General features: G+C 46.4%; 1 protein-coding gene across 1 annotated transcript; it reads right to left on the bottom strand.

Annotated features, from left to right (window-relative positions):
• Positions 1–455: 455 nt before the first annotated feature.
• On the bottom strand, positions 456–5,131 carry Rtp2 (receptor transporter protein 2). Its single transcript, XM_038346885.1, has 2 exons — positions 4,968–5,131; positions 456–963 (listed from the first exon to the last, which is right to left on the bottom strand). The coding sequence occupies exons 1-2, from the start codon at positions 5,129–5,131 to the stop codon at positions 456–458; spliced, it is 672 nt and encodes a 223-aa protein (XP_038202813.1).
• Between the last annotated feature and the right edge of the window lie 9,563 nt (positions 5,132–14,694).

Raw genomic sequence — 14,694 nt, 5'->3', positions numbered from 1 at the left:
CTAGAAGCCAGATGCCCAGGAGAACCAGGTGACTGTCCCTGTGTACTGAGTGAAAGGTAGGCACCAGGCACCACTGTCTCCAAGGGGAACCATGCAGGACGACTAGAGAAAGCTGAAAGTGAGCATGAGGGTATGACAGGATCAAGAGGAGATCTAAGCATCACATAAAGCAAAAGAAGGGCTGGAGGCAGCTGCAGAGTAAGAAATGAAGAGAACAAGACAGCCCTGTAGACTTCAGACTCACGCAAGCAAGCTCCCCAAATTCCTACCTTTCCCTCCCTCCAGTCCTTGCTGTCAAATTAGTAGAAGGACCACTGAGCATCTCTGAGGGCAGCTTCCTTGTTTTGTAGATGAGTGAGCAGGGTGCAGATGATTGAAACTTGCAGCAGAATCAAGAGACCGAGTCCTCAGTCTCAACCCCACCATTCCCTCTCCCCACCTCCTAACCAGCTTCCCTAAAGAAAGCCAGAACGGCCTCGGAAGAACTGCAGATAGACAATAACCAGGCAGAGAGTACCCCAAAACAGACACCAGCGAAATGAGAAGAAGTTGTAGACAAAACCGGCCTGGCCTTTTCTCTTGGAGGCATCGGTGTAGGCAGCGTCCTCCTCCAGCAGCTTCTCGCTGGGCTTCCAGTGCACGATGCCTTCCTGGCAGGCCTCGCAGAACTCGCTGCGGTGCAGCCCGCTGTCCGGTCTGCTGGCCACGTGGATGCGGTATTGGCCACCATCTTCATCGTAGCACTGTTCACGGAGGCTGGTGATGAGGTTATCCACCAGGCCCTCGATGTTCTCCTCCAGCATACTGGACTCGTCCAGCCGTGAGGTGCCGCACTGGTAGCACAGCTGCTTGAACACGCGCATGCGCACCGAGCCAACACGCTGGGCTCGATCAAGGTGCATATGGAAGAGGATGACCACATTAGCCGACTGCCAGGTGTGCCAGCACCAGGAGCAGTGGAACCTGGCAGCCAAGAAAGGAGGAATAGAGCAGGTGAGACTCTCATGGACAGTCAGAGCTGGGGAACACAGGAAAGAAAAGGCCAGCACATTAGGGGCTTAAAAATGGAAGAACATGTTTATCCGCCTGTGGGGTCATTATCACTGGAGGTAATTAGCGACTCCTAGTGGTCACCCTGGGGGACCCGAGTAGCATCCTTAGCCTAGCACTGGAGCCATCTGAAAGCTGCCTCCTGTGGGCCCTCCTTCAGCGTCTGCCCTCCTCCCAGCCTATTGCAGAGTGGCGTCTGGTCAACCTGCAAAGAAAGTATGGCTCCCCTTCTCTGCAACTCATTTCTCATCTGCTACCTGCAGCCTGATGGTGTCCATGCTGGGCTTTGTGCTCAGACATCAATCTGAAAAGGGGCGGCAACATCACTCTCTGACTCCTGAATAAGGCATGCTCTGAGGAGATGGTTTACAAGATCCTAGCACAGTGTAGGACTGTAGTAAGCTTGCCAGAAAAGCAGGATAGATTTGCAATAGGATCAGAGAGAATGCTAAGTTTGGTTCTTACACCTTCACTGCCTGTAACGAGTCATCCCTAGGCACCGCAGCGATCCTGTGTGAGACCGGAAAAGTAGACTCTGTTCCCTCGCATACCCACACCCACCCCGACCTTCACGCAGCCCACTTTGTCTAATCTGGACTCCTAGAGCCACAGCCTCAGACAGCTGGAGGGAGGTGGCCTGGGGCTCACCTGCCAAGCCCAGCTCCTCCTATACGCCTGTGATGGAGCACTCCTTAACTCCAGGGAGGCACCTGTGACCCTGAAATGTCCTCTTGTAAGCCCCTGTACACGAAAGCTTCAGAGGCGCTTTCATGTTCACCAGGCCGTTTCTGTCCTCGTGGCTGGGTCTTCCTAAATCCACTGCACAAAGGCTTCAAAGGACCTCTGATGAAGAACTCAATCAATCTAGCCAGCACCAACTGTGTTTTAAGCACTATTCAGCCACTGTGGAATAGCAGTGACAGCAAAGCAGCCTCTGAGCCCTGGAAGCCACCAACAGCATGAGCATTGAATGATACGCTACCCAAGACATAGTCAAAAGGTGATGGAGGAGTGTCTATGTGTTAATTTTATTGGTTAATAAAGAAACTGTCTAGGACCTTTATAAGAGGACAGAAAATTAGGTAGGCGGAGTAGACAGAACAGAATTGTGGGGAAAAGGAAACAGAGTTGAGGAGACGCTTCAGGCAGTCACCATGCTTCTCCTCTCCAAGACAGACGCAGGTTAAGATCTCTCCTAGTAAGCGACCACCTCGTGGTGCTATATAGATTACTAAATATGGGTCAAAGCAAGATGTGAAAAGTTAGCCAATAAGAGGCTGAAACTAATGGGTCAGACAGTGTTTAAATAAATACAGTTTCCGTGTAATTATTTTGGGTAAAGCTAGGCGGGTGGCGGGACGCAGCCCCGCTGCTCCTACGAAAAGGGAAGGGAAGGGGAATCAGGCTGGTCCTGGACTGGAAGGCTTCCTCTCTTCTCCATCCCTGCACTGTCGGGCCTGAGATTTTAATTCATCTGAAAGATTAAAAGCCAAAGGGCTTTGCACAGAATGACTGTGGCTGGAACTGAGCCCTCAGATAAGAAGACCTAAGAGCCTTCGGAGCTGTCCCTAAACTCTGGAAGCCCCACCTACCTCTTCCAGCCTTCTGCACATTGTCCTCCATGAGGTTCAAACACTTCCTGTTTTCAGTCTCCTATATCTTTTTCAATAAGTCAATCCAGAATTATTGCCCCTCTCTCAAGCCAATCCCCACATCTCCAGAAGTACCTGACATGGGAGAGCATTATGGGAGCAATGAGAATGAAGCATAGGAAATTAGAGAACACACAGCTACGTAGAGGACCACCCAGTGCCCAGTGTCTATAACAGGCTCCAACACAGACCAGTCACTCTCTGCTCTCTGACCTACATCAATACAGGTTTGCATGGCCTGCGGTAAGACTCCAGATGCTCAGTCCCCGCCCATAGTCTGCCTCTTTCTGCTCCCACCCTCATGCTGTTCTCTCTCCAAGAGGCTTCACACCCATACACTATGGACAACCCTTGTTCTGTTCACACCTCCACAACATAGTCACCAGCGGGTCTCAAATGAATCCAAATGACCAAAGAGGAGGACTGGCTAGCGCTCCTGAAGGTGGGTTGGAGGCCGTGTGAGCAGGAAACTGTGACCCCAGTTCCAAGGCATCAGTCTGAAGGGGAAATGATGTCGGCTTTAGAAAGCCGCAAGAGACACTCTGCATGGTGGGAAGTGAGGAACACTTAAAAAGTGGACAGTCTCTATTGTCTGACGCAGGTGGGAGAGCTGGCCCTGTGGTCATAAGCATGGGAGCACTGTCTCTGACCCCCACCAACTGCAACACTCAGGAAAGCAAGCACTGCATCTCACCAGGACAGCGCAATAGAGCCAACACGGTTGGTGCAGGTACCGGTGAGCCAGCCCTCAAATTGTGAGCATCGGAGAGCTATTCCCATTACTCCACATGGACTGTGGCCGCATGTCCCCTCCCCTGATGCCCATCAGTGCATGGAGCAGGTGGGGGAACTGGCCTTGTGGTCATAAGAGTAGGAGAGGCAACCTTGTTATTGTAGGTGTGAGTGAGCCATCCCCAAAGTTGTAAACATGGGAGAGCTGTCCCCATTTCTCATCCAGCCGGCCAACCCTACAGTTACCCAGCCCTAGACCCAGGGTTATGACGTGGCCCACCACAACATCCACCCCATCTGTGGCCTACTGAAGCATGTGGAGGAACCTGTCCCGCTGATTCAAAGTTGCAGGATCTCCACAGTACAGGGCAACAGCAGGATTTCCAGGAAGAGTTCCACTGAGGACCGAGCATCCATCATGTAGGAGAAACCAGAGACTTCAAACCAGACCAAGGACTCTTTGCAGTGAACACTTGCAAGTAAAGCCACATGGGCAAAGAGGTTTATAGCATGACTCATGGTGTCACACTGCAGTGTCCGTGATGAGATTTTTAATTCTTTTCCCTTTTAAAAGATTTTTCATTTTTTCTCTTAAATTTTGTTTTATTTTGGGGAGAGGCAATAGTTCAGGGTTGAAGGGCAGGTGGAAAAGGACAGGGGAATGAATGGGATCAAGATGCATGATTTAAAAAACACATAGAATACATTTGGGAAAAGTCATCATAAAATGACAAAAAAAAAAAAAGAAAAGAAAGAAAGAGAGCCAGGCGGTGGTGGCGCACGCCTTTAATCCCAGCACTCGGGAGGCATAGGCAGGCAGATCTCTGTGAGTTCGAGGCCAGCCTGATCTATAAGAGCTAGTTCCAGGACAGGCTCTAAAAAAAGCTACAGAGAAACCCTGTCTCGAAAAATCAAAAAAAGAAAAAAGAATAAAAAAGAAAGAGAGTTTAGGGGAAGCCCTGCCTGGGGTCAGCAATTCCATCATCCATTCAGAGTGGAGTCGGAAGGGTTTGAGTGATACGCTGAGAGGAACTGAGGTGTGGAAACTGGGAGACCGAGAAAGAAGAGGGTATGCCCAAGTCCACAGAGCTATGGAATCAAGTTCTCAAACGCACCATGTGTTCAGTAACTTATTCTGTCTTCAAGTCCAGTTGCATTTGACTGAGCAGACGGACACCGGAGGCCCAGAGCACAAGACCTCCCCCCCCCGACTCCTAGCTTGGCAATCAACACAGCATCTCCTCTCCGTTCCAATAACACCAAGCACCTGAATTTTCAAGGCACTGAAGAATTACCAATCTTGATCTTTTTTATGAAAAAATTGATATTCAAATGCAGAACACAATTTGCTCTGAGTAACGGGGGAGTCTGAAGAACTGTGGTTAAATACCAAGCCTCTGTGGCTGTCTATCCTCTGCTTGTCACCTGAGCTGACATGGTGAGACCCAGTGCCGGAGCAGACTTGGAAAGTCTGTGGACCCTCCCCAGCAAGGAGGACGTGCTGCAGACACAGCCCTCCCGTCAGCCTCTCACCTGCCTGAGGCATGCTGCTCCAGGTACTGCTTCCAGCCCGGGCCCAGTTCGTTAGGCTTGAGGTTGGGGTCTATGATGAGCTCCCAGCTGTCTGCTGGCTTTGCCACCTCCATTTTCTCATAGAAAACCTTCTTCCACTCGCAAGTGGTCAGGCTGGTGGACATGATCCCGCTGGCCTGGATGGAAATGTGAGCGCTGTCTGAGGAAGAGCACAGAAAGTGTGGATGGATGCAAGTCTCTGTGGTCCAAAAAGCCTCACCCACAAGACCCAGCTCCCTCTTTGTCACCCTGGAAGCTGTTGCTATGACAGCCAGGCAGGTACCAGGAGCCAGAAAGTCCCAGGTGGGAGTTCCAGGGTTCTGAACTAGACCACAGAGGCAGACTGAGTCGGAATACTGACCAGGTGGAAAAAGCAAGTAGGTGGTGAGCCCCAACCCAAACTACCTGGGGCTGACAGAGGTCCCCAGGGGACAAAGGCTATGTGGTGGCCCTGTTCACCCCACTGCTCTTCCACACTCTCTCCAGCTGTGTGCTATGGCAACCATAATACCCTAGGGAGCCCTGGAGAAACAGGATGGCGGTAAGGGACCTGATGCTCCCACACTGTTGATGCCCTATGACCAAACACGAGCTACTTGACCTGTGCATTAGCCCAGACAGAGCAGAAAACACGCTTACATAACCTCCAAAAGCTCATCCACAGTTCAGATCCAGGCCTTCCCAAATGACACCTATCCCTTTGATTGTTGCAAGAGTAATTAAGCTCCTGGCAGAGTGATTAAGACAGGAATGACACTTAGCCCTCCGCTGGAGAATTCTCGGTCCAGTTGGTGAGACAGAAGTAATGTAATACACCATGAAAAGCACAATGAGGGCAATTCAGACTACACAGCTGCAACATCCACGCCCTGCTCCCAAGGCTCGCTGAGGCTGCTGATTGGGGAGCTATTTCCTTCAAAGCTGCAGGTTGCTACTGCCTCAGCTGCTGCAGGGCAGGCAACAGAACACCTCAGCTCCCTGATGCCCAAGTTAAATTCTTTAGAGACCAGAGGGGACTTAACTCTACGCTTGCATAATCCAGGCAAAGGTGATTTTCCCCCCAAAGGGGAGACAGTATTGGGCAGGGAGAACCCCGGTAGGTGTGATGTTATACCTGGGCTCTGCTCAGAAAGCTGTGATGATTCCATGATGCCCGTGGTCCGTCAGTTGTGAGTTCTTTAACGAAAGCTCCGGCTCCCCAGAACCCTGGAGACAGCAGAAGTGTGCAGAACTAAAGAGGGTTGCTGGGGCTGGGAGATCTCAGGGCCGCAGGGTTCCAGAGTTGTCACGTGCCTCCATATCATTCCCATGTGGGATGAGTTTGGAGCAGTGCCACCGGGTGTCCTCGGGTGTCCTTTAGAGCAGAGAAGTGATCTTCCTCTAGCGTTGTGCCCACAACCTCAGAAAGGATGAAGCTGTGTTATAAAGCCATGAAGAACACGGATTTCTGGTTTTTCTATTGTTCTCAACTCAAATTCCCACACCCCGGCCCTCTTTTCCTTCCCTTTTTCTTTTTACTTTTTTTTTTTTTTAATTTATTTCCTTTTTGAAAAGGTCTCACTATGTAGCCTTGACTGGCCTGGAACTCACTATGTAAACCACACTGGGCTAGAACTCAGAGAGATTCACCTGTTTCTTTTTTCTGAGTGCTGGGACTAAAGGCTTGGACCACCACACCCAACCCAAATCTCTCCATAGTGAATCAGGACAACTGGGGCCTAGAAATGGGCAACTACTCCCCAAAGGAACCCAGGGCTGGGTGGCTCCCTGAGGACTGTCCTAAAAACAGTTACAAAGCAGGCAGCCTGCAGGACCCATGAATTCCCAGGAACTGAAGAAAACTGAGAGCAGATTTGGCCTGGCCTAGAGCTATGTGCCAAGGTCCAGCTCTGAGACACACTATGCTATGCTATTGTTCCCAGACCAAAGTGAAGGGAAGACAAAGGGACCACGAGGACTGCCAGGGTTCATCTGTTTTGCTTTGCTTTGCATTTCCCTCAGATGATGCAATCCCCACAGGCACAGGATCACACTTAAGTTAGAACGACATCCTTTAAGCAGAGAACAGTGTCTTGTTCATCTTTCTATACAACAGTGCCCTTTGCGCTGGAAAGTCTTTCTGGGGTACCATCAATGGGTATAGCAATGACTAGACAATGAGTGTAGCAATTACTATACAACAAGGTAGCAATTACTACCTCCGTCTTCTCAGTGTGGCGCTGGGCTGCACCATTCAGAAGCTCTCCATGTGGGCGCATTGTTTACTGGCAACTCACGGTTCAGAGCCTCCTCCTCAACACTCTGGGTGATATTCTTTACAATGAACTAATTTTAGCCTTAATAAAATAGCACTCTCCACCCATCTCCCACAAGCAAAATAGGCCACTCTTGTACTCCTATATGGAATGCTAAGTAATAAATGCTTTCGCAAATGTTCATCATTTAGAGTTTAATTGTCAGAATACCGCACGACAGACACATCAGTGTGGGACCTAACATGACGAAGCAATGAAGAGCTAGGAAAATATATAAATCAGAATCGTCCAGGAGCTGCCCTCCCCCCGAGATGTCTGCACACGCTCTTCAGGGAACACAGTCACCCTCCACCAGCTCCATGCTGGGCTGAGTCCCCACACAGCCGGCCATTGTTACTGATGGGCATCTGCTAACCCACTGGGTACCAAAAGTTGAAATTAAATGACTTAATGGCTTGCGATATTTCTAAAGAAATCCAGGGAAACAAAAGCGGTGTTATACCTTCCTGTCTCCACATTCAAAGAACCTTAGAAGGTCCTTGGTGGACCCTTTTCAAATTATTTCGAAAGGCTTCTCCACCCACAGGCCACAGCACTCAGCTCACCATGGTCCATGAGCCACTCTGTAGGTGGAAATGACCTTGGAGTCTTAGGACAGTTCTTAGGCATCCAATAGTGGGGCCTAGTGAAGAAGGCACGTTGTCCACATTACCCTTTCATCAGTGAGCGGCGCCAGAGCAAGCAGCAGCTAGCCACATTCCACCACCACTGATATTCCAGGACTTTCGCTCTCCCTACCTTCTTCCAGCCCCTGTTGGATCATCATAACTTAATGATTAGGCAAGAATGAAGCATTCTGGTGTGCATGTGCACTCAAGGGTAATGACTAAGGATAATGATGCTATACTAGCTATTTCAAAAAACTAGAAAAGTTATTTTGAATATTCTCACCATAAATAAGTAATAAATTCTTGAGGAAATAGATATGTTCGTCTTAATTCTAACATTACACAGTGTCTACATGTATCTCTAAACATCATATAATACCCTCAACTGATTTTTGATTTTCACATGTTTATTTAAATTAATTTATATTAAAAAAAATCAGACTGTCTGGTGGTCTATGGCTATGTCTCAGTGGTAGAAGAACACTTGCCTAGATAAACACGGCCTGAGTTTGAGCTCGAGGACCCTTACAAAAAAGAGAGTGGCCACAATCTATCTAGTTACACCATGTTAGTTTTTTCTTACTGTGATAAAGTACCATGACCAAGGCAACTTATAAAAAAGAAGGCTGCTTGGGCCTGCAGTTCCAGACACAATGGCTATGTAAAGGCGTGGCACCAAGAGGAGAAAACTGAAAGCTCACGTCTTGAATCTCAAGCATGAAACAGGGAGAGAATGAGAAACAACCCAAGTCTTTTAACTCCCAAAGCCCGCCCCAAGTAACTCACTTCTTCATTAAGTCCACACCTCGTCAACCTCTCAAATAGTGTTATCAACTGGGGACTAAGTATTCAAATGCCTGAGATGATGGGAGATGTCTCACTCATAAGCCATCCATCACATATACTGAGGCAGAGGCCCAGGAAAGGGTCGTTGTACTACTTATGGATGTTAATAAGTAAACAAAAGATCAGGGAGGGAGAAAGGAAAGCTCTGTGCAAGGATCATGGGCAGGAGCTGAGTGGGAAGCAAGGGACACGTTGAACTAGCCCAGTTGGTTCAAAGTTGAGGGACTCCATTAAGTTTCCTTGGCTGTATTCTGATGCTGCTAGGTCAACTGGGTATCATACACAGAAATAATTATGATTCTGCTCTGGTACAATCCCAGGCATCATGGTGTCTGGAAAAAGGAACCCATGGTAGCTTTGCTGGCTTTTCAAACATTCATTTTAAAGTGACACCAGTTATTTCCTGTGCTGATTTGGATGAGAGATGTCTCTCGTAGGCTCATGTATTTAAATCCTTTGTCCTTAGTTGATAGCCCTGTTTGGGATGTTATGGAAGCTTTAAGAAATGCAGTTTTTCTGGGAAAAATATGTCACCATGGGAGGGCTTTAAAGGTATATAGTCTTACTCTATTTCTTGTTCTCTCTCTCTCTCTCTCTCTCTCTCTCTCTCTCTCTCTCTGTATAAATGAAAATGTGATCTTCCACCTGCTCCCCTTGCCTCTACACTCTCCCTGACTGTTGCCATGCCTTCTCCACCATTGATGGATTTTATCCCTCTAGAAATACAAGCTAAACCATTTCTTTCTAACGTTGTTTTTGGTTATGGTATTTTATCTTGGCAACCAAAAAGTTCCCCACCTAAAGCAGACAGTTTGATAAAACAATGGAATGGCCTTTTAAAGATGAAGTTACCACACCAAATAGGTGACAGTATAGTATGCTGTATGGCTGGGGCAGGGCTCTCCAGAAAGTGGTATGTGCTTAGAAGCAGTGCCCAGTTCACAATCATATAATATATCTCCTGTAGCGAGGATCTACAGGATCAGGAACCAAAGAATAGAAATGGAAATGGTTCCAACTCAGGTAAATGGTGACCCACTTGGGAAATTTCTGTCACTAGACCTTATATTCTATTGTCCTAGAACTAGCATTCTATTGAACTAGAAGCCAAGACTTCCTCCTGGCTACTTCTGGCTTCTAATGGCCTTAAGCCAACAGACTAAAGTAAAAATAATAGCAATGTTAGGTGAAGTGATTAGTCTAGATTAAAGTGGGAAAATTGGATTGCTTCTCCAAAGCAGAGGTAAGGAAGACTAAGTCTGGAGTACAGGAGATCCTTTAGGGCAGTTCTTGGTCTTACCATGTTCTATGATTGAAGTCAATGGTGGTTTACAGCATCCCATTCCAAGCATGATGACAAAGTGCTCAGATACTTCAGGGATGAAGGTAAGGTCACCCCTCCAGGACAAGAACCAAGACCTGCTGAGATGCTTGCTGAGGGGTGGAGGAAATACAGAATGGGTGATAGAGGAAGATAGTTATATAAATATCAGCTTAAGTCACGTAACCAGATGCAAAAATGAAGATACTAATTCACACGAATGTTTCTATCTTATTTTGTGTTTCTACATATAGACACATATATTAACCTGAGAGTTGTGTTCTCTTTTCTATATTTCTCTATTGTGATATGTAGCTTCAATTACAGATAATATCAGTGGTTAAGTGTTGAGAGTCTGTGTTATAGCATTTAAGTTATGAGACATTCAAAGACTAAACACTCCTCAAGGGACTTTGCTACTTTATCTAAAATACACACTGTGCCTGTGGTTGTATTTGGAATTATGATGTTATGTTTGGTAAAATTATGATCTTGCTTTCATTTTCTATGGAAATTAAACATGATTTAAGGAGATGTGATTGGGTGTCAACCTGATAATGGGTGGACTTGTGAGGCTTCATAATGGTTGTCATCCTGACTAGGTATGGAATCAACTGAAATACAAGTTGCTGGGTACTTTCTGTAAGGGACTTGCTTGCTCAGATTATTTGAAGTGGAAAGACCCACCCTAACTCTGGGTGCCACATTTTAGTGGCAGCCCAGATAAAAGAAAATTTGTGGTTGGTTTGAACACATTAATGATAAACTCTGAGTCACCAATAATGTGCTGGTGTCACATTAAGGAGATCAAAGCATTTCCCTGTGAGGTCATTTAACTAAGACAACCCAGATCTGAATTCTCTACTTTGTTCCTCTGTCCCCTGTTCTGTCTTCTGTCCCACATCTGTCTGTTATATGAGTCTGAATCTGTGCCTGATAGAAGGTCATATTGCAAATCTCTCCCATATCTTTCTATGCCTGCATATGTCTGTATCTGTATCTGTGTCTGTGCATGTCCATGTATGTCTGTTTCTTTGTTTGTCCATGACCATATCTGTCTGTGTCTGCCTGTGACCGTGTCTGTGTCCATGTCTGTAGATGGAAGGCTCTTCTCCATCCTGCTGGTCCCACTGGACTAGTTTCTCTCCTCCCCCGGGGTCCCCATCGCTGCTTATGAAAGAACCACTCTGGGGCTTAGTATCAGTTGTTTGGCCAGTGGCTTAGGCTTCTAACTGGCTAGCTCTCTCTTATAAATTAAGTCATTTCTACTGATCTGTGTATCACTACATGGCCATGGCCTTACCTCTATTCTGGCATCTTTCTTCTTAGGCTGCTGCTGGTCTCTCTCTTCTTGGGTAGCTACATAGTGTCTTCTCCTCCCCACCCCCGCCCTCCTCTTCCTTCTTTTTCTCTTGGTATGTCGGTTCAGATTTCCTGCTTTGGTATATTCTGCCTTACCATTGGCTGGAACAGCTTTATTCATCAACCAATAATAGAAACACATAATCACAGCATGCAGAAGGGGATCCTATATCACATGTCCATGTCTGTCTGTGTCTGTCTGTACCCGTGTTCATATCTGTGCGTCTGTCTGTGTCTGTCTTGTATCCATGTTGGTCTTTGTCTGTGTCTCTCTGTGTCTGTCTGTGTTCATGCCTGTATCTATGTCTGTCTATATCCATGTCTATCTGTGTCTGTCTGTATCTGTGTGTTGTCCGTGTCTCCCTGTGCCTGCCTGCGTCTGTCTGTGTCTGTGTCTGTATGTCCCTAACAAAGATCTTAGGTATAAATTTATTAAACAGCACAGAAAACATCATGTGAGGAAGGAATGAAAGCTTCTTTAAAAAAATAGGTGGTCGTTCTATAAGGGATTAAGTCACTGATTCCAACTGGCCCAGATACTAAGCATCTCTGTTCATCAAGTAATATCTGTATCTTGTATTCAACATTTACAGTCGATTTTATATGATTGATTTTAATCTCTATTTTTGCTGTTTTTGGCAAGTGATTAGAACATGCCTGCACTACTCTCAGCCATGACCTTGGAAGAGTACATAACTTTAGATTACAGCTGTGCTTTGTCTTAGGTTATGAAAGCTGATTACATGGGGATACAAGGCAACTATGCTAGTTGTTAAATTGCTCTCTTTAAAGGCGGGTTAAACAAACAGGCTGAGCATACAGAAGGATAGCAGTAGTAGGTCTTAAGGGATCTCCAGGTACATAATTAACTCTGGCTGTGAGGTTCGGCAAAAAAAAGTCCCAGTCTCTTGGCATGCAAGAGATGTTTTCATTCTCCTGCATCACCAGGGATGGGAGAAGGGAACATTGCTTTTTGCCTGCTTGCTTTCATTTTAGTTGACAAGTTTATCAAGTCTATGACTGCTGCATTCCTTCACTGATATTAGAAACAGTTTCTTTGGGATTCCAACAGAGTGCAGCATGAATTCTAATTGGTCTTAATAATAAAAACTCGGAGTCAGCTGTCACAGGGTGAAAGGTGAAGGATCAGAGAAACAGAACTGCCATCCACTAGTTCTTAACTCTACAACTGTTCAGACCAAGGGGGCAGTCCTGTCTTTACGAATCCTTCTGCATCTCAGACTAAATCCTCAGACTGAATCTGAGCTCCTGTCTCCTCCCACCTTACAGTCCTCTCTCCACCCAGCCACATCACTCCTGCCTCCACCTCCCTAGTGCTGGGATCAAAGGCGTGTGATTCCCAAGAGCTAGCTAGGATCACCTTTGGGTGAGCTCTGTTTTTGTTTTAGACAGATTCAGTCTCTCATAGATTAGGATGGCCTTGAGCTCACAGAGATCTGTCTGCCTCTGTCTCCCAAGTGCTGAGATTAAAGGTGTGTGCCACCACTGCCTGGCCTCTATGGCTAACTAGCGACTTAGTTCTATACTCAGATCTTCAGGCAAGCTTTATTTGTTAGATTACAACAGAAAATCACCGCAACAGAGCATGAAGACCAGCAAGTCTCCAGAAAGGAATGCTCCTGGACTTCAGCTTTAGGGTGGAACTGTTGAACTATCTGCCTCACAGACTAAGCAGCTACTGAATTCTTGACCTTTCCCGTATATGACATCCATTGCTAGACTACCTAGACCATATTGTGTGAGCCAATCCAAAAATCCTGTGTGTGTGTGTGTGTGTGTGTGTGTGTGTGTGTGTGTGTGTGTGTGTGTGTGTTCTATACGGTCTGCACCTTCAGAGAACTCTGACTGACAGACTTCCCCTCAGAATCCACTGGGAAATAGCACACCAAACCCATTATGACAGGATGGGTGGGGAAGTATATCCTTCAGAAAGGAGAGGCACTTTGAGGAACGAACCTGAATATTTTGTAGAGGTGTAAAATCCGCCATAACAGTCACCTGAACGAAGGTCAGGAAAAGTTCTGCTGTGCAGGATTCCCAAATCCTGGTGCCTGGTGTTGGCCTTTTGAGACGAGGAGGGAGGGAGAGGAAACTGTGATTGGGCTGGGGAAACTTAACTATTTAATTGAAATAAAACTTTCGGAACAACCGACTAGCAATATGCAAGGCAGACTGGTCAAGAACTATAAGGTGGAGCACTTAAAGCCACCATGTACAGCCCATGAACATTTTCACACAGTGCCGGGACTCTAAGCATCATCTTTCCCAGCAACCTAAGTTTCATTTCATTTTCTTTATTCCATGCCTTTCTATCCATCTTGTTCTTTGCTATTCTCCTCCACATATTCCCATCAATGGGATAATGGACACCCACACTGGATTCTGCCCAGCAAAAACAAAATATGTAAAAAATTAATTTTTTTTAACATCATCTGATAAAAATCCCAAACTGTTGAGCAAAAGAATTACATGTCTATCTGTGAACAAATAAACCACCTGGACATGGGCTACAGAGACAGGCACCACCCCTCAAGAGCCCCACTAGAATCTTCCATGAACCCTTAGCTCTAGCTGTGAAAGTAGCAGACACGCAGCTAGGAGGGGTCTAAGCCCCAAACTGATCAGATTCTGTTTCAAGTGAGGCTAGATGTGTTCGGTCCTTCATTCCCAACATCATCTGTCACAGGAACTGACAGAGTCTATGAAGTTGAAAAATGCTCTCTTGCCCGAAGATAAGCCAGATGGATTTTTGTAATAAGGTGAAAGTGTAAGATATGAATTTTTCAACTTTTCTATATTTCTTGGTAAATTTGGATTTCCTGATCCATGGATTCTAGATCCCATAGTGCAAACATTGCTGTCTTTGTCCAGCTTTATTCCTATAAAGGGGATGCTGCAAACCAGGATGGTCATAAATAAAGAACATGTATTCCGCCATTGTAGAGGCTGGGAAGTGCATTGTCAAGGAGCTAGCATCTAGTGTAGAACAGGCAGATCTCCCTTTTAAATCAGGTACATTCTCAGCAACAAACCCAATTTTGAGATAAAAATATTAATCTATGTGAGTGTTCGCAGCCTGACCATCCCAGTTGTCAACACATCATGTTAGGCATGAAACTTCTAACAGGGATTTGGGGGGACTCATTTACCATAACAGCTGCTTTTGTTTCAAAGTCCCAAGCCTGACATAAGGAAAGTTGGGGGGCCCAGGTAGA

The sequence above is a fragment of the Arvicola amphibius genome, chromosome 10 (genome assembly GCF_903992535.2).
Source record: "Arvicola amphibius chromosome 10, mArvAmp1.2, whole genome shotgun sequence".
Taxonomy (NCBI): domain Eukaryota; kingdom Metazoa; phylum Chordata; class Mammalia; order Rodentia; family Cricetidae; genus Arvicola; species Arvicola amphibius.
This window is presented reverse-complemented; position numbering and strand designations above follow the sequence as displayed.